Genomic DNA, 20,585 nt, shown 5'->3' with positions numbered 1-20,585 from the left:
CAGAAATGAGCTAGAGTCTGGTTCCAGCTTTTTAAATGACATGGCCATGCTTTTCACGTCACTAAATTTCCAGAAAAGTAACCAGTTTTTGTCAGGAGGGAGATGAAACATAGATTCTATGCCCAGTTTAAATCAGAAAAAGACAGATATGAGACAGATAGGAGTTAGAAAGGACAGGCCTAAATTTGCATATTAAACTATTCACAATGGGCTAAGTCCTCTACGTCCACAGACAAAATAAGAAATAGGACTTAATAACCTAATCGATTAGGTTATTAAGTCCTAAATTTGCATATGACATGAAGTTTGGTTGGCAAGGGTAGAAAATAATACATTTCTTCTGCTTGAAACTACTGTATGAAAAAGAGGGAAGCTCTCTTGAATTGGTTACGAGTCTGTACTTTTAATTTCCACAGTGGTCCATGCAAATAATATGTTTTCAAAAGAAGAATTGAGCATAAATGTTGAGGTGCTCCTTCCTGCTCCAGATTCTTTGGAAGTAAAGGTAGAGATCACAGAAGAGAAGATTCCATCTTGTGTCCCATATGAGGTGGATGCAGCAATGCCACAAGAGTGGTTATTCCTTGGTATAAATTATCAATTCATTGCCTATGTATCCATGGGAATTGATTTAGACTTTCAGTGGCACTTCTCAGATGACAACAGCACACACCACATATCTAGTTTGTACTCTGAAGGCCTCACAAGCACGATGGTAAGTAACTAAATCTATAAACCACAAAATGTCGGTTGATTTGTGGTTACGAAAAGGAGCAGAGAAAACCAGACCGTCAAGCTGAAATATATACAGTATGTCTGAAGCTTTAAAAAAATCAGTTTAATTGTTCCTAAGTAGATAATATTGCAGTAGTCAATCTTACAAGAAAAAATAAGAGTAATAAACTAACTCAAAAATACACACCAAAATATTACTCACCAGGGTTGGGCTAAACACCCCCGATAAACATTACGTGCAAAAAAGTGGAGAAAAAGCCTCAAAATTTCTTATACATCAGCAGTAAACTATCAAAATGATATAAGTTCAAATCTGCTTAATTTACTATCATTGGCAAAAAAACTCCACCGCCACAGAAATGTAATTATCAAAAGGGTACTAAACCCATCACTATGCACAGGAAAAGAAAACCCAAAAGTTTTACTTAGCTTGGGATCCATGATCTGAAAAATGCCGTAGATGAAAATATCTGGCCAGGGAAACAATGGCGTTCCCTGCAAGTGCCTTGTTTCACCTCTCAAGGGCTTCCTCAGGGAATATAAAAGCTGAAAACAATGCTTCTATTCTGTGCTTTTTTTCCACTTTTTGCACGAAATGTTTATCGGGGGTGTTTAGTCCATCTCTGGTGAGTAATATTTTGGTGTGTATTTTTGAGTAGTCAATCTTAGTCATGAGAAGTGAAAAAAAAAATGAGAAAGTGTTATGGGATAAAGAAAGAGTGAATGGAGTGCAGTTCTCGTAAGACAAAAAAAAAAAAAATCCAAATTTGCAGATTGTAGATATCTGAGGGGCAAATGAGAACTGAAAATCTAAGATAAACTAAAGTAAACTAAACCTTAAGTTTGTATACCACATCATCTCCACAAAAGTAGAGCTCGACATGGTTTACAGGAATTGATATAGAAAGGAACTCCAATGAAGAGGGGAAGGACTTAGTACAGAGGAAGATAGAGGGACTTAGCATATCGAAGAGGGGGGGAGTAGTTACATTTTAGAAAAAAGCCAGGTTTTCAAATGTTTTCGGAAGCGTTGGAGGGAGGTCGTACTCCGAAGCGGGGCAGTAAAGCCGTTCCACAGCTCGTTGATCCTGAAGAGGAGGGATGCCAAGATAGCAAGATAGCAGAAACTTTGAACAGGAGTAATTGTGGACATCTATGGAAACCAGATAGCCAGCATGCAATTGTTGTCTCACAATTTAAAACAAGGTGAAGATCAACAAGCCATTGAAGCAATGGGATCTAAATAGTATTGCAAAGGCATGGAGGGGCATTTTCAATAGGACGTCTAACTCTGAGTTTGGATGTTTTAGGAAAAGAGGTCCAGATATCCAGTAGAGAAAGTGTTCATTTTCAAAACTGCAAGATGTCTGTCTTTTTTTCAGAAAATAACTTATCTAGACGTTTTGGCCCTTAGTACATCTTTTTTAGCCATTCTCGAATATAAAGACGTCCATGTGAAAAACACACAAAAGCTTTTTGGCCATCCAAGCAGCCATCATTCTTAGCAAACTGTTCACAGATAGCTGAGCACAGCAGAGGGGTACTCCAAGAGGTACACATAAAAAGTTCAAGGTACACATGTCACTATAACCTGCTTATATTATATGGTGAGCCTTCCAAAACCCACCCAAAACTTACTGTACCCACCTGTACACCACAAAATACATTTCTTGCATTTGAAAGTCTTTAGCATATTCCCCTTTCTTTCTCTAGGGTATGTATATTAATGAAATTAAAATGAATTCTTAGCACACCACTGATCACTTACAGAACACATATTTACTGCATACTTATTGCATATATGGTCCATGCATTTATTCCTGCAAGAGGCAAATTTCCTTAAAGACACATGCGTCCAAAAAAGAATTGTTATAATAGCTTCTTTTCAGAAGAAAACAAATGATTGATAGCAGAATTCATTGGTATTTCCAAACATTGAAGAATTGATTATGACAGCTGTGTAGGAAAAAAAGACAGTAGGTTGTTGTCTTGAATGCTAGAATGTGCTTGCTTAAGCCAATGATTTTAATTGTATTTTGTGTAGAACCATACCTTTACAAGAGAAGGGCTTTACCAAGTTTGGGTTAATGTATCAAACCGATATAACTGGAATCAGCAAATAATAAATGTGGTAAGTGCATTACTGTTACAGTGGTTTTGCTTAATTTACATGAAATAAATGCAATGGGATGACGACATTATGAGTGAACATTGTAAATCGCTCTGACATATGAATTATGAAGGATGGTATAGTAAACAATAAAACAGACTAAACCAAGCTCAGGCGGAGTTGGTTGGACAAGTGATAATTCATTGTTTTGTCAACTTACCTGCACCAAATACTACTGTATTTTCCTATTCTTTTAAACATAAAAATTTTTTTTAAAAAAGGGACCTCAATTATAAAATTTAAAAAAACCCAAACATTAAAACAGAAGTTTAGGAAAATACTCCCTTGTCTATCAACGGGCTGGCTCTAACCTATTATGGCTTGGAGATCTCCCATCCTGAGGATATGGGGAGAGGGAAGAGTCAGGGTCTTCTGTTTCTTAGATGTGTTGGCTGGCCTGTTGTGAGAGATTCTTTTCTCTCCCTTTCTCAAGCCACTAGTGTTCAAAGTTCTTCTCCCTCCTAGTGGTAAGACAGCACCTATAAAGGAGCTGGTCCAAGTGGTTTGATCAGGACACCAGGGGATACCCAAACTGTGGATGAACCAATCCCCCCTCTACAGTATATACCTATCTTTTTTTTCTAAATTGTCTGGGCATTGTTCTCATTACAGTTGATATCAATTTTCTATTGCCAAGAAAGGGGTGGGTATTTATATTAAATAGACTAGTTAACAAATGAAAAGACCATTTCTTTGTTAACTAATTTACTGGGTAGATTACATCAAGTATAAAGCCCCGTAGATAAAATTCAAATATGTGCTAAGTGTAAATGATTAAAAAACCAGGGGGGTCAAGTTGTCACAGAGTACTCCATACTAGTTGAATTGTTGTGTTCAAAGGAAAGAAGCACTTGTATCTCAGACATTCCTTATTGGAGGTGGGGGTGGTCAAAAATGCATTATTGTTATAAAACTCTTGAAACCACTCTGGCTCTTAGTCCTTTTTATTCTCCTTCCTGGCTGTCTCCTTAGGAGTGCTTTGAAATTCAAGCGAGGGAACATTGAGTCCCCAGAAAAGGAGCAGGTGTTGAGGGTTGAGTGCTAAAGCTTGTGAAAGGGGAATATGGGGGAGGGGAGTTATCAAAGTGGGCCACTGTTAAGGTAGGCTATTTTACCACAAGTCATGCTATTTAAGAATAGGTCTTTATGTTGAGTGTTGGAACCATTTTCTGGTTAAAAGCTTGCACAGTTATTAACAAAGGATATACAGGGTGTGTTTAGGTTCAGGAGAAAGAAATAATGAACTTAGACTGCATACACAAGTACCTCCAGAAAAACAGATTCTGATGTTTCTTGGTATTTTTTCTGTGGAGCAGCTTTCTAAGGAAATGTATACATACATGTTCCCTCTGAAAACTGGTGCGATGTCCATAGGGAAATGTTCTTGCAGATTTTGCAACAACGTGGGTAGTTTTGAAAATTGCCTGTATTAATGCATTAACATACATCATTGCACTATAATACTGTACATGCTGTTGCTATTTAAGGCATGTTATTAGTAAATAGATCCTATCAATAATGTGACCTGTGCTAGATAAAGCCCATTAAATAATAATTATGTCAATTAAAGTATAATAATATGTTAATACAGATTAATAAATCTATTCTCAAGTGTATTTTCTGATAAGTCCTCCAAGTGCATGAAAGCTCCCCATATATCATCAGTTCTTTACTAAACAGCAATAAGGAATCGCTAATGGTGTCCATTTATAAATCATAAAAGTTAACTTTCTTTTGTTTCTGGGTTTGTTTGGTTTTTTTTGAAAGGTTGTTATACAGAAGGCTCTTTTCAATTTGAGCTTTGAAATCAAGAATGGTTACATTGCTTCAGTAGGCCAGGACCTGACCCTGGAAATGAATCTTTTTACCACAGTTCGGCAACTTTTGTTATTCAACATATCATTTGGTTCAGGTATGATCCACACACACAAGCTGCGTGATGACTCACCAACATTTGGGGTCCCAGCTCACCTTCGGCTAATTGAAAGCTATGGAGTCCAGAAATGTTATCTGCACTTTCTTGTATTCCATCAGTACCAAACCTCAGGCAATTACAGCCCTTCTGTCAGCATCTCCTACGACACACAAGTGCTAGCTGCATTCCTTCTGCAGCCCATACAGGTTTATGACCCTATCACAGACATTTTCCCAACCTTCTCATGGAAAAGAATTAGCCAAACTGGGACTGATGTATTTTTTGCTGTGAGCAGTATAGCTAATAAAATTGGTTCCCTATGTCAATGGAACATTACAAAAAGTGGGAATGTTGTTCTGAGCAAGACTTCTTCAGAATGGAACCTCACAAATTGCTTCCAAACCAGTGGCCATTACCTCCTCTCTGTGATATGTTTTAATCCAGTCAGTAGAAGCAGATACAGCGAAGAGATTGAAGTTCAAGATACTATATCAAACCTCACTCTCCAAGGCCTTGACTCCAAATGTCTTCAGAGTAATGCAACTGCAACCATCCATGCAATGGTGGAGAAAGGATCCAATATGGCCTTCATATGGAACTTTGCTCGGGATGTTGTCCCTGCTGTGGGAACACTGCCAACTGCTAGTTACAAATATACCAAGCCTGGATACTACTCAGTAGGTGTGATGGCATTTAATAATGTTAGCAGCACCTTTGTAGATCTACAGCTCATAGTTCAAGATCCTGTTGGGGAACTTTTTGTTAATGTGCCTGATATTATTACAGTTAATCAGCTCACAGTAATAGACATCACGGTTACCTCCGGAACTAATGTGTCTTTGGAGTTGTTTCTCAACGGCACCTTAGCATTCAGCACCAGCAACTATTTGACTGACCTCTCTGTGAGCATATCCTACATCTTTAACAAAACAGGCCAAGTAGACGTATGGGCAAGAGCTAGCAATTGTGTGTCTTTGCGCTCATTGGTGACAAAATCATCTGTGGTAGATGAAGCCCATGTTGCTGCTATTGAGATATTACATCAGCCAGTGCTTGGAGAAGATGTTATTCTGGTGGCAAAACTTAACAGTAAGTTAACTAAAAACAAATGTGCAAATTTTCAAAGAGGCTAATTTAGAAGTCCAGTTCTCAGAGTTTGAATATCAATCTCATTTTTTATTTTTTCCTGCAAAATTATTTGAAGGCTCTAAATTAGATATCTATAAAGTCAAATGTTATATTGGTATACTCTTTATTGATAGGATGAGGGATGGCCCAAAGTGTACATACATATGTTGTTAAAATTCAAACTCAATATAGAAGATCTAGTGGGTAGGGGAGGCAGGGGCCTAAGACCCTGACTGGGGGATCACACCTAAAATAAACATCCCACAAAAACTCCAAGTCCACTTCAGAAGATAGATTTTCTTAAAACATACATTAACTCAATAGAATTTCCCCAAATTAAGATATTTACCTGCCCATAAGAACATAAGAACATAAGAACTGCCATCTCCGGATCAGACCTTCGGTCCATCAAGTCCGGCGATCCGCACACGCGGAGGCCCCGCCAGGTGTACACCTGGCGTAATTTTTAGTCCACCATATCTTTATATGCCTCTCTTAAGGAGATATGCATCTAGTTTGCTCTTGAAGCCTAGGACGGTCGATTCCGCAATAATCTCCTCTGGGAGGGCATTCCAGGTGTCAACCACTCTCTGAGTGAAGCAGAACTTCCTGACATTAGTCCTGAACCTGTCCCCCCTTAGCTTCATTACATGTCCTCTAGTCCGTGTCAAATTGGACAGTGTAAATAATCTTCTCTGCTTTATTTTGTCGATTCCTTTCAGTATTTTGAAGGTCTCGATCATATCCCCACGCATTCTCCTTTTCTCAAGGGAGAACAATCCTAGTGTTATAAGTCTATCCTCATATTCCAGTCTCTCCATACCCTTCACCAGTTTTGTTGCTCGTCTCTGCACCCTCTCCAGCAGTTTTATATCCTTCTTTAGGTAGGGAGACCAATGTTGGACGCAGTATTCCAAGTGTGGTCTGACCATTGCCCTATAAAGCGGCATTATAACTTTCTCCGATCTACTCGAGATTCCTTTCTTTATCATGCCCAACATTCTATTTGCCTTCTTTGCCGCTGCCGCGCATTGTGCCGACGGCTTCAGGGTCCTATCTATCAGTACACCCAGGTCCCTTTCTTGTTCACTCTTCCCCAGAGTTGCACCTGACATTGTATACTCGTATTCCTTATTTTTATTGCCTAAATGCATTACCTTGCATTTCTCCACATTGAACTTCATCTGCCATTTCTCTGCCCATGTTTCTAACCGACACAAGTCGCTCTGGAGTTTCTCTCTATCCTCCTGCGATCTGATTGCCCGGCATAGTTTTGTATCGTCTGCAAACTTGATGATCTCACTGGATGTTCCTTCCTCCAGGTCATTGATATAAATATTAAAAAGGATCGGCCCAAGTACCGAGCCCTGGGGTACACCACTAGTCACTTTCTCCCAGTCGGAGAACTTCCCATTTATGCCCACTCTCTGCTTTCGGTTTTCCAGCCATTTGCCTATCCATCTTTGTATATCTCCCTCTATGCCATGGCTTTGTAGTTTCCTGAGAAGTCTTTCGTGTGGAACTTTGTCGAACGCTTTCTGGAAGTCCAAGTATATTATGTCCACAGGCTTCCCACTATCAATTTGCTCGTTTACTGTCTCAAAAAATTGGAGTAAATTCGTCAAACATGATTTCCCTTTCCTGAATCCATGTTGGCTGGGTTTCATCAAGTCGTGTGCGTCCAAGTGCCGGACTATGCTATCCTTGATCAGTGCTTCAACCATCTTGCCGGGGACCGACGTAAGACTCACAGGCCTATAGTTGCCCGGTTCCCCTCTCGATCCTTTTTTGAAAATTGGCGTGACGTTCGCTATCCTCCAGTCGTCCGGTATCTGTCCAGTTCTGATTGTCAGGTTTGCAAGTTTGTGCAATAACTCTCCGATTTCAACCTTCAATTCCTTTAAGACTCTCGGGTGAATTCCATCCGGTCCAGGGGATTTGTCACTTTTAAGTTTGTCGATCTGATAGTATATCTGGTCTAAGTCCACTTCAACTGTGGTGAGGCTGTCCTCTATTTCTCCTGGAAACACTTTCTCTGCTTCAGGTATTGTTGAGGTGTCTTCCTTCGTAAAGACAGACGCAAAGAAGGAATTTAGTTTGTCTGCGATTTGTTTATCTTCCTTGATGTACCCTTTTCTTCCCTGGTCGTCCAGGGGTCCCACTGCCTCTTTTGCAGGTTTTTTCCCTCTCACGTATCTAAAGAAGGGCTTGAAGTTTTTGGCCTCCTGGGCTATTTTTTCCTCATAATCCTGTTTGGCATCCCTCACCGCCTTGTGACATTTCTTCTGATCATCTTTATGTTTGTTCCAGGCTTCGGTTGTCTTTATGCATTTCCATTTTTTGAAAGAGTCCTTCTTTTCTTTTATGGCTTCCTTCACCTGTATGGTAAGCCATGCCGGTTCTCTTTTGCTCTTTGTTCTCCGATCTTTGGAAATCCTCGGAATGTAGAGATCTTGTGCTTCTGTGATAGTATTTTTCAGTAGGGACCATGCCTGATCTACCGTTTCAAGTTTGTCCACCATCTTCTCTAGTCGTTTTTCTACCATGGCCCTCATGCGATCGTATTTACCCTTTTTAAAGTTTAAGGTGGTGGTTAAGGTTTTGGCATGTTTCCCTTTCCCGATGTCAAGTTTAAAGTTGATTACATTGTGATCACTCGTTCCCAGTGGAACCACGACTTCCACTTCTGTTATCGGTCCCGTGAGGCCATTTAGGACCAAGTCCAAGGTGGCGTTGCCTCTTGTCGGCTCTTTTACCATTTGTTCCAGGAAGCAATCCCCTAGCACCTCCAGGAACTTGGCCTCCTTGCCGCAGTTGGAGGTTGCTAGTTTCCAGTCTATCCCTGGGAAATTGAAGTCTCCCAATATAATTACATTGCCCGTCTTGCATTCTTGTTTGATTTCCTCCATCATTTCTGAGTCAGTTTCCTCCGCCTGTCCTGGGGGACGATAGTAAAGGCCAATTTTCGTATCTGCACCATATTGACCAGGAATTTTGATCCAGAGTGACTCAAGCTTCTCTTTCATTTCTGTTGTAACCATTTCAACAGAATCTATTCCCTCCTTAACATATAGAGCAATACCTCCACCTTTCTGCCCTACTCGATCTCTTCTATACAGTTTGTATCCCTGTAGTACTGTGTCCCATTTGTTTTCTTCATTCCACCATGTTTCTGTTATGCCAATGATATCCAATATGTCATGTCTCGCTATTGTCTCTAGTTCCCCCATTTTGTTACCTAGACTTCTAGCATTCGTATACATACTTCTAAATTCCCTTTGTGTTACCTTTTTGGACCTTCTACTCTTGGCCGTCCCTATAGTTTCAAATACGGTATCCTTTACTGCTCCTGTGTTATCACCCTTGTTTGCTGTGTGGTCGTCCTCTCCTGTGTCTGAGTTGTCCGTTCCTGCTTTTTCTCCCTTATTGGCTGTGGGGTCGTCTTCTCTTGTGTAGGAGTAGTAGTCCTTGGCTTCTTCGTCGGGGCATCCTGCTATCCGTGCCATCGACCGGTGGTCGACTGTCTGCTTTCCCCTATCTTTCAGTTTAAAGCCTTCTCGATTGCATTCTTCATGTTGCCTGCCAAAACTCGTGCTCCTTCCTTGTTGAGGTGTAGTCCGTCCCTTCTGTAGTACTTGCTTTTTCCCCAGAACGCCGTCCAGTTGCGCACGAAGTCGAAGCCTTCTTCTTCGCACCATCGTCTCATCCAGGCGTTGATTACTTGCAATTCCCCTTGTCTCTTTCCATCCGCTCTTGGTACTGGGAGGATCTCAGAGAAGGCCACCCTCACCTCCCTGATCTTCAGTTGTCTTCCGAGTGAGCGGAGCTGGCCCTTCAGCTCTTCCCTGTCATACTTCCGCCCGCTCACATCATTTGTTCCCACGTGGATAAGCACAGCGGTGTCCTCTCCCCCTGCGCCATCTATGATCCTGGAGATCCTGTTGGTCACATCCTTCACTCTTGCTCCAGGCAGATAGGTGACGACTCTGTCCTCTCTTCCTCCTGCGGTGTGGCTGTCCACATGTCGTATAATGAGTCGCCTACGATGATCCCCATCTTCTTTAATAAGTTTTTTTCTTCTCACTATTAAGGTACTAAGGGGGCTCTTTTCCTGATCTCCAACTAATATTCTTCTTCTGGGGTCCCACATCTTCATGAGTCCTGGGCTGGGTACTCTCACTTCCCATCCAAAAATATATATCTTGAAAAAGGAGAGCATAGTTCCATTGCTGAAAAAGGCAAAGGCAAAGCCCCTCAAAACATTCTTCTCTGGGTACTAGGCATGCATCATGATTGGGTACTTTAAACATAAACAGGTCTTCTCAGCAGGTCAGAAGGATGCACAAAGGTATACCCCCAAACTTCCCATAGTTGGACTCTCCCGGGCATCTGATGGCTTCTGCTATATTCACAGAATCCTCTTACTCTCACCAGGCTTACCTTTCTGAATTTTATCCCTCAAGGTCAGGTCTATCCAGTCTAGGAGAAATGCTCTCTTCCTTCTCTCAAGTTTATACTCACCTTGCTTCTCCTCAGAGCCTCCTGAGGCCTCCAGGGCTCCCTCTAGTATATTACCAATGCTAGGAAACTTCCCAGAACCAGATCCCAGAGAACTACCTTTGTCCCCATTATACAGGACCTTAAATAATTTCTTCCCAAAGTCACACACCAAAAGGGCACATTAAGTAGCGCACAGACATGACTACTCAGCATAAATAGGAACAAGACTTCAGGAACTTCTTGATGGCACACATAAAGGAAGCTTTGTTAGAGACCTTGCTACATTGTTTTCACCACATCAAGCTTAATCCATGTTTTTTCACCTTCAGACTATTATGGGAATGCTTTTACTATTCATTTATACATTCCAGTACATTTATATTTTGCTTATACTGTCCTGATCTGAAGAAGGGGGAAAATTATTCATAAAAATGTATTGTTAGTCTAATTAAAAAGTATTTCTTTATTTTTAATTTATTAACATTTAAAAACACCTTTTTATACATTTTTTAAATGCATCTATTTGTCTGTCACTATTAGAATAAAATATTTCCAATTCATTAAATATTGTCTTAAATAATATACCCACAAGTGTCTTTTCTTCACTTCAGGATTTCTCTGGGACAGCAAAAATTGTGTGTATACCTGGACTCTTACCAAGAATGTGACATTTAGTTCTGGCAGTCCTGTGCTCACGTACAGTTGCCGAGAACTTGGCCCACAGCTGATTGGTGTCCATGTAACTAATACAGAGTCAACTTCCTTTGCGCAGATTGAATTAAATGTGACACAGCAGAAAGTTGGCCCAAGTCTTAGCCACGTGTCAAATGGTGTGGCAGGACAACCCATTCTCTTCACCTTAAAGGTATGGCCTTTTTCCTCTCTAATGCTTTGGTGTCATGGTGGATTTTTCTCTTTCTTTTAGGTGGTAGATAAAGACCACACTTCAAAAAGCTTAATACAAATTGAGACTGATTAAATGTCTGAAAGATGGTCTCTCCTTATAACTCTTATACCTTGAACTTCCTAATTACCCCCCTTTTACTAAGCTGTGGTAGAGATTTCTACCAGCACGGAGCACTAGCGGACAGATTCTGTTTAGGACGCCGGTCTCAGCTGCCGCCTAAGTAGGCCCTCCCTAAACCTATGACCCCCCCAAATCATCGATACCCCCTACCTTGGCACCCCCAGACCCCAACCCATCAGCATCCCCTCAGAAACTAAACCCATGATGCGTGCATTTACTGAAACGGCTGTGTTGGGTTTTATATAAGAAACATTTCATTAATAAAGCCTTCTCTGCCAAATTGATTTCTCATCTTTTCCATTATTTACACCCACTGGCACGGTAAGGGGAGGGTGAGCTGCCATGGGTGCCACCTTGGCAGGGGCACTGGCAGCTCTCCTCTTCTCCCCCCATGCACCCTTTCCCACACCCCCTTCCTGTATCTCTTGAATTATTTGCCGGCTTTAAGCAGCATCTCTTACCCACTCCTCATATTGGCCTCATCCCTCTCTCTGATGTCACTTCCTGTTTGTGAGGACCAGGAAGTGACATCATAGATAAGGGTGAGGCCAACGTGAGCAGCAGATAAGAGATGCTGCTTGCGGCCGGAGAAGATTTGAAGAGGTAGGAGATTGGGGTGTGGGGGCAGGGAAGGGTATAAAGGAGGCACACGGCACAGCTATGCTTGGGGGGTGGGGGGGTGGAGAGTGCTGGGAGAGTAGATGGCTTGGCGTTGCCGGGCACCTTCGCTCTGGGCATAAGTTTTCCTTGCTGCACCACTGTTTGTACCTAACTGAACCCGGACTGTTACTTCTTCTGTTAGCTCCCTTAATTTAGCCCACGATCAATGTACTTACTATATTGTCTAGCCACTTGTTTTCCATTTCCTATCTTTAATCCAGAATATTCCTGCAGAAAGTAGCAGCATTGTATTGAAGCTTGGGGATGGAATAGACAAACTGCTTCCAGTTTCTGATCATAGAAGGTATGTAGTGCCATTTTATAATAATTCTACAGGTTCATTTTCCCTTCCTTCTCTCCTTAACCAGACAGAGCTACATAAAGACCACATACACATTTTACATTTTCACATTTTGGCTTTATTTAATATACCAGAAATAATAAAAATATCTAAGTGGTTTACAATGAAATAAAAAGTCATAGGAGAACTAGGTTTACAGTCCAACTTAAAAATATTGAGGTAAAGAAGTAGAAAAAGTTAATTAAACCACATATAAATGATAGGGTTGGGTAGCCTGAAAACGTTCATTTTGTATAATTTCTTATGTCACTTATTTTGTTTTGTTCAGGGTTTTTGTTTTATTTTTTGGTTACTGGAGTAATGTTGTAGAGTGTGTACTATTTATGAAAAGGGTGCACTTTTTCCCGATAAAGCATGCACGCTTCACACACACATGCACCTTCTGTGAAAAATGCATAGTCTTTGGAAGAGTCCACACTGTTAATACCACATGAAAAAACATGACATTTAGGGAGAAAATAAGGACATAAGAATTGCCGCTGCTGGGTCAGACCAGTGGTCCATCTGCCCAGCAGTCCGCTTTCGTAGTGGCCCCCAGGTCAAAGACCAGTGCCCTACATTCGTAGTTTCCAGTTCAGCAGGAACTTGTCTAACTTTGTCTTGAATCCCTGGAGGGTGTTTTCCCCTATAACAGCCTCCAGAAGTGCGTTCCAGTTCTCCACCACCTTCTGGGTGAAGAAGAACTTCCTTACGTTTCTACTGAATCTATCCCTTTTTAACTTTAGAGAGTGCCCTCTCATTCTTCCTACCTTGGACAGGGTGAACAACCTGTCTTTTTCTACTAAGTCTATTCCCTTCAGTATCTTGAATGTTTCGATCATGTCCCCTCTCAGTCTCCTCTTTTCAAGGGAGAAGGGGCCCAGTTTCTCTAATCTCTCGCTGTACGGCAACTCCTCCAGCCTCTTTACCATTTTAGTCACTCTTCTCTGGACTCTTTCAAGTAGTATTGTGTCCTTCTTCATGTATGGCGACCAGTGCTGGACACAGTATTCCAGGTGGGGGGCGTACCATGGCCCGGTACAGCGGCATGATAACCTTCTTCAATCTGTTTGTGATCCCTTCAATCATTCTTAGTATTCTGTTCGCCCTTTTTGCTGCCTTTGCGCATTGTGTGGACTGCTTCATCGACTTGTTGACCAGTACTCTCAAGTCTCTTTCCTGGGGGGTCTCTCCAAGTACTGCCGCAGACATCCTGTATTCGTGTATAAGATTTTTGTTACCGACATGCATCACCTTACACTTATCTATGTTTAACCTCATTTGCCATGTCGCGGCCCATCTCTCGAGTGTGTTTATGTCACGTTGCAGATCTTCGCAATCCTCCTGCATCTTCCCTACTCTGAATAACTTCGTATTGTCTGCAAATTTAATCACCTCACTCGTTGTACCAATTTCCAGATTGTTTATAAATATGTTGAAGAGCACGGATCCAAGCACCAAACCCTGAGACACTCCACTAATGACGCTTTTCCAGTCTGAGTATTGTTCATGTACCCCCACTCTGTTTTCTATCCATCAGCCAGTTTTTAATCCATGTGAGTATTTCACTCTTGATTCCATGGCTCGTAATTTTTCAAAGTAGTCTTTCATGCGGAACCTCATCAAACACCTTCTGAAAATCCAGATATACAATGTCGACCGGATCACCCTTGTCTATCTGCTGTTTACTCATTCAAAGAAGTGCAGCAAGTTCTTCAAGCAAGATCTTCCTTTGCTGAAGCCATGCTGGCTGGTCCTCATCAGATCGTGTCTGTCAAGGTGCTCAATGATGCGGTCCTTTATCAGCACCTCTGCTATCTTTCCCGGTACCAAGGTCAGACTCACCAGTTTGTAGTTTCCCGGATCACCCCTCGAACCATTCTTGAAGATTGGCGTAACATTCACCACCTTCCAATCTTCTGGACTCCTTCCCGATTTGATCGACAGATTGGCTATTAGTTGAAGCAGTTCAGCTATAGCCTTTTCCAGTTCCTTGATTACCCTTAGATGGATGCCATCCAGTCCCGGGGATTTATCATTTTTAAGCCTATCAATATGCCTGCATACCTCTTCTAGACTGACCATCAACCCTGTCAGTTTCCCGTCTTCGTTTCCCACTTATAGCCTGTCGGCATCCGGTATGTTATATATATCCTCTTCGGTAAACACAGACGCATAAAATGTGTTCAGTTTGTCGGCGATAGCTTTATCCTCCTTTAGCACTCCCTTTATTCCATGGCAGGGATCTCAAAGTCCCTCCTTGAGGACCACAATCCAATCGGGTTTTCAGGATTTCCCCAATGAATATACATTGAAAGCAGTGCATGCACATAGATCTCATGCATATTCATTGGGGAAATCCTGAAAACCCGACTGCAATTCAGCCCTCAAGGAGGGACTTTGAGACCCCTGTTCCATGGTCATCCAATGGCCCCACCGCTTCCTTCGCAGGCCATTTCCCCTTAATATATCGAAAGAACGGCTTGAAGTTTTTCGCCTCCTTGGCTATTTTTTCCTCGTAGTCTCTTTTGGCCCCTCTTACTGCCTTATAGCACCTGCTTTGATGCTGTTTGTGCTTTTTCCAGTTTTCATCCGTTTTTCACCATTCCTTAAACAAAGTCTTCGTGTCTCTGTGATCCGTGCTGATAGATGGGGGCGTTCCTCTGATCGCCCCCATCTGCATATTTTAGTTTATAGAATTCTTTGGACCTGCCTGGATCGGGAACAATTGGGCAGGTTCGTGAATCTAGCCCTTAATTAGTTATTTTTCAAAAATGTATCAATTACAATGGCACAGTCAATTACCACTCCATTTAAGCTAATTAAAACAATTTGGATTTGTGCATGGATTTTAGTTAGATGTCGCTAGGCATCCTTGATTAGGGTGCCTAGCGGTGCCTAACTAGGGTGCCATTTATAGAAACTGGCGCTTAGTGCATACTAAGAAATGTGCAGCCCTAATGGTTTGAAAGGGATTTTGTAGCTGTAAGGTTTGATACATTTAATAGTAGATGAATTATACTTGAGAGCTGGCATCTTCTAGAATTCTTGTTTTTTGGGAAGAGATGGTAGGTGCATGCCTGTGCTGCTTTCCCCAGTCACTGATTTACTGGAGATCATCCATCTCATCAAACAATTTGGCATGACAGTGTCCAGCTCAAGAGTCTTTCTTTTCTACTCTAGCTTGAGTGTTCCCCACACTTACAATGCTGCTGGAATCTACAACATTTCAGTTACGGCAAGCAGAGGAAGTAGCAAGATAGCATCCATCATAGTAATTCAGGAACTTCTGGAGGGCTTAACCCTGGAGGGGCCACACACAATTTCATTAACTCCAAGGTAGGTGAAAAAGGTTTCTCGCCATTTCTGATGCTAAGTCTCAACATTTTCAGAGGGCACTTTTCAAATGGATTTGGATGGATAACAAAAGTGCTCCCTGTCCTCCTCTCAGTGGTAAATGTGCATGCTTTCACAGTATACACAGTACTTTTTGGCATGGTGGAAAGGGTGGGCCAAGTGACAAGGTTAAGATGGGGAAAGGAAAATACAGTCTAATCCACTAGAGACCCAAGTGTGTTCAAATTACCCACTCAATTAGCTATACACACATAGTTATTTTAAAGGTAATTGGTTTCTGAGATTCTACCAGTTAGCCAGCAATATTCTTATAGCACCAGTTCAGGCTACAAAAAAAAAACAACAAGCACATAGCCCTACAGCCACACACAGAAACAGCAAAAAAGAAAGAAGAGAAAACAAAAGAAGTGAGGAAAATGACCTCAGTTAAGCTTCATGGATTTAAAAAAGAAAACTCAATACCCACCATTGAAAATATAAATGGCACCAAGCACAAAAGATAAAACAGTACTCAGCTCTTTCCACAGTAGTTCTTCCTTTTCAAATCCACCATGCTGTAAGTACCCAGATATCCCATACTTGACAGGGAAATTCCCCGTTTCACCACAGTGGCTACATCAGGGGTTAATATTTCAACTCTATTGTGCCTTCAGCTTTACTCGCAACTGAGGTCTTTTTCCTACTTCTTTTCTTTTTTCTGTGTGTGGCAGTAGGGCTACGTGCTTTTTTATATGTGAAGTTAATTATATGGGTGAAAGGAAAATACGCCCAGGGATTTCATTTTGAAAATCTCATGTATGCCTTTCAGATGCAAAATCTACAGGTGCAACTTCAGCTGAATTACACAGGATATTTCAGGCTTTCTCTCTTTTCTTCTGTTTCATTCCTATAAACTGATTTGACCCTGAACTTGGCATTATCTTGGGTCCTTGCCTTATCCCTTTTTCAAAACTGCCTGTCTTGGCTCTTGGATGGTACATTAACTCTTATGTTCGAGCTCTTGTTTCTGCTCAAGAGGTTCCCTTTGAAAATCAGGTTTTAGTCGCTGCTACCTAACCAAACAGTTTAAAAATTGCACCCTTTGGGGGATAGTTACTAACATGCTTTAAGTACAAATAACACATGACTTTTGTCACTTAAAAGGAAATTCTATAAGTAGACCCCACATTTATATGACACTTGCATGAGTAAAGTGGCAGCAATCCATATTTGCTGAAGAGCGTGGTGGTAGTGGGTCTTTTTCTGGAGGTGTCAGGAGTGAGGAGTGTCTTTTGCCATGAGAGGTCAGGGTGCCTTCTTCCAAGGGTGATGCAGGGGTGGGATGTTATTTTATGCATCTTGTGCTTTTTTTTTTTTTTAAGAAGGCTCTCTGCAGCAATCAGTCAATGCAAACTCCATCATTCACTTTCCATTGCAGTTACTAACCCCGATTCCTCCCCCCCCACCCTATTGTGGAGGGGTTATGTTCATGTGTGCTAACTGCACAAGTGACAGTGTGCTAATTACCACATATGAGGGGGTGCTCTCAGCCCAACCAAGAAGAGAATGATGTGGATATGGTTCAATCAGTGATCTGAAACAACATCAAAACTTAGAGTTCCGTTTCTGCAAATAGGCACTTAATGAAATAAGATGATGCTCTTTTCAGCTACAGTGGCAAAATAACGCTCCGAATTTAGGAAGTTGGTTTTGAACACCCTCTTGTACTAACTGCAGTGTGCAATTCATGCCAATTTCTACTCATACCATGCCCAGTTCCCACCCCACTCCACACTAAGCAGTTAGCATGGGATTTTTAGCACATTGACTGTTAGTGTATGGTAGATGTTACATGAACCTGTGCTTATGGTTCATGTGTGCTAAAACCCACATCAACTACTTGATGCACTTCAGTGAACATAGCCTATAATTTTGAAAATCTCAAACTATTCACATTATGGTCTGCCCAATCTAATTCCATCCAACAATGCATCCACAAAAAGGCAGGTTAAGGATTTTTTTATTTTTTTTTTTAAAAGGTTTTATCCAAGTAAGATATGGTAAATGGCTTTTGATAATTGCAGTTTCCCATAAATGCAATTATTATCTGATGAGCATGATGGCTGAGATAAGAACATAAGAATTGCCATCTCCGGATCAAACCCTGGGTCCATCAAGTCCGGTGATCCGCACACGCGGAGGCCCCGCCAGGTCTACCCTGGCATAGTTTTAGTCCCCATATTACTGTATGCTTCTCAAGGGAGATGTGCATCTAATTTACCTTACCTGTATCACTCTATGCCACTCTTAAGGAGATGTGCATCTAGTTTGCCCTTAAATCCTAGAACGGATAAAAAGAAATGGATTCCAACTCTGCTATTTATTGTTGAATTCAGAATTAATGCTGCAACTGGCTGTCTTGTTCTAGCCCTCCTGCCCTATCCTAAAATGTTATGGTCCATAATGAATGCATTAGTACCAAATCTCTTGGCTGGTTAAATCACCTGTTCGGGGTTAACCGCTAATTTTCAGTGGCATATAATTGGTTAGCGCCACTGAAAATAAACAGTTACCGTATTTTTCGCTCCATAAGACACACTTTTATTCCCCCCAAAAGTGGGCATAAATGAAGGTGCATCTTATGGAGTGAATATACCCACCCCCGGTACCTTTTTTAAAAAATTCTGGCGGTTCAGGCAGGCAGACACACACAAACACCCCCCCCCCGGTACTTTTTTCTAAATTCCGGCGGTCCAGTGCTGTTTCTCCTGCCCCTCCCTCGCTGGACGGCTGCCTACATGCCTTGCGGCAGCGGCTGAATGAAGCACAACACAGATGTGAGCTTTTCGCCGCCTGCCTGGTCCCGCGATGCTCACTGAACGGCGCAGGAACACATCAACTCAAAATTAGTGCTGGCTGTTACAGATGCCACTGGAGGGTCAGTATGGAAAAGAAGAAACAAGCACCATCTGCCTCGTGCTAGCAGCTAATCAACTGCCGCAATTCATCAATCCATGGTTAGAGAAATAACAAATTGTTTCCACCTCTCACAAATCCTCCTCCAGTCAGCTTCAGTTGGTCTTATACCGAGGGAAACTGTCCATTTAAATCTTAGTAGAGAATTCTAGCGAGAATTATTTAGAACGAGTCCCGCTCATCATGACTTATCAGCTGAACAACTACAAAAATCAGCACATCATCAAAGAAGGCTGATCAATCGATCTGCACTACTTAGACCTTTACCCGTGCAGAATTTCACCAAAGGTTCCACTGGTACATTCTTGCTTACAGCAGCCGGCATCCAGGTAAACAGTCCACTCAGTTAGCTGCAAACTTCCATTCCACTTTATGATTCATCAATTTTTTATTGATATCGCAGATATACAACAGGAATAATAAAAAAAACACATGGTAGGTGTCATCACTGGGTAACACAGGAGTTTACTCCTCCTCACCACAAAACAACAATACAAAACAAGTACACAAGATGGCCACAGTAAATATTTTTTAAAAAAGAGAACCATTAGGAACCTACCAAAGCTCCACAAGAAGTGACTAACCGAAAGAGATGGCAAATTACAGACCAGAGATGGCAAATTACAGACCAGTGAGTCTCACATCAATAGTGAGCAAACTAATGGAAACTCTAATCAAACACCAATTGGATAGAATCATAGACGAGGAGAAACTACGGGATCCCCGCCAACATGGATTTACTAAGGGGAGATCCTGCCAATCCAACCTGATCAGCTTCTTTGACTGGGTGACGAGGAAGCTGGATGCTGGTGAGTCCCTGGACATCGTCTACCTGGATTTCAGCAAAACATTTGATAGCGTACCACACCGCAGGTTGCTAAGCAAGATGAGTTCTTTAGGTTTGGGCGACACATTGACAAATTGGGTTGGGAACTGGCTTGAAGGTAGGCTTCAGAGGGTAGTGGTGAATCGCACCCCCTCCGAAATGTCAGAGGTGATAAGTGAAGTGCCACAGGGCCCGATCTTGTTCAACATCTACATAAGAGACTTGACAGAAGGGCTCCGAGGAAGAATAACATTATTCGCCGATGATGCCAAGCTAAGCAATGTAGTGAATAAGAGCACAACAGACAATAATTCAATGGCAGATGATATGATGCATGACCTATTTTTACTGGAGCACTGGTCTAGGTCCTGGCAACTCAGTTTCAATGCCAAAAAATGCAAAGTCATGCACCTGGGAAGCCGAAATCCATGCAGGATTTACACCCTAAATGGCGAGATCTTGACAAAAACTGAAGCAGAAAGAGACTTAGGGGTGATTGTCAGGGAAGACATGAAGTCTGCAAATCAAGTTGAGCAAGCTTCATCCAAAGCAAGGCAAATCATAGGTTGCATACGCAGGAGTTTCGTCAGCCGTAAACCTGAAGTAATTATGCCACTGTATAGATCCATGGTGAGACCGCACCTGGAGTACTGTGTGCAATTTTGGAAGCCACATTACTGCAAGGATGTGCTGAGACTGGAATCGGTCCAGAGAATGGCCACCAGGATGGTCTCGGGACTCAAGGAGCTCCCATACGAGGAGTGGTTAGGGAAGTTGCAGCTCTACTCACTCGAGGAACGTAGAGAGAGGGGAGATATGATCGAGACATTCTAGTACCTCACAGGTCTCATCGAGGTGGAAGAGGATATCTTCTTTTTCAAGGGTCCTGCGGCAACAAGGGGGCATCAGTGGAAAATCAGGGGCGGGAAACTTCACGGTGACACTAGGAAGTTCTTCTTCACCGAAAGGGTG

The 20,585-nt window shown here is 41.9% G+C and overlaps 1 protein-coding gene across 4 annotated transcripts in view; it reads left to right on the top strand.

Annotated features, from left to right (window-relative positions):
- Positions 1–20,585, top strand: part of PKD1L1 (polycystin 1 like 1, transient receptor potential channel interacting) — a 331,908-nt gene that overhangs the window by 44,115 nt on the left and 267,208 nt on the right. For 3 of the 4 annotated variants that reach the window (XR_004538070.1, XM_033930461.1, XM_033930460.1), the window contains exons 6-11: positions 417–715; positions 2,780–2,866; positions 4,673–5,909; positions 11,060–11,313; positions 12,357–12,439; positions 15,659–15,814. Coding sequence is in view for 3 of the 4 variants with exons in the window: in XM_033930461.1 (XP_033786352.1) it covers positions 417–715; positions 2,780–2,866; positions 4,673–5,909; positions 11,060–11,313; positions 12,357–12,439; positions 15,659–15,814 (2,116 nt within the window). In the remaining variant the exon portion in view is untranslated. The remainder of the gene's footprint in view (positions 1–416; positions 716–2,779; positions 2,867–4,672; positions 5,910–11,059; positions 11,314–12,356; positions 12,440–15,658; positions 15,815–20,585) is intronic. The other variant, XM_033930462.1, reaches the window with a different exon arrangement.

The sequence above is a fragment of the Geotrypetes seraphini genome, chromosome 2 (genome assembly GCF_902459505.1).
Source record: "Geotrypetes seraphini chromosome 2, aGeoSer1.1, whole genome shotgun sequence".
Classification (NCBI taxonomy): domain Eukaryota; kingdom Metazoa; phylum Chordata; class Amphibia; order Gymnophiona; family Dermophiidae; genus Geotrypetes; species Geotrypetes seraphini.
The sequence above is the reverse complement of the archived record's forward strand: the minus strand, read 5'-3'. Positions and strand labels throughout refer to the sequence as shown.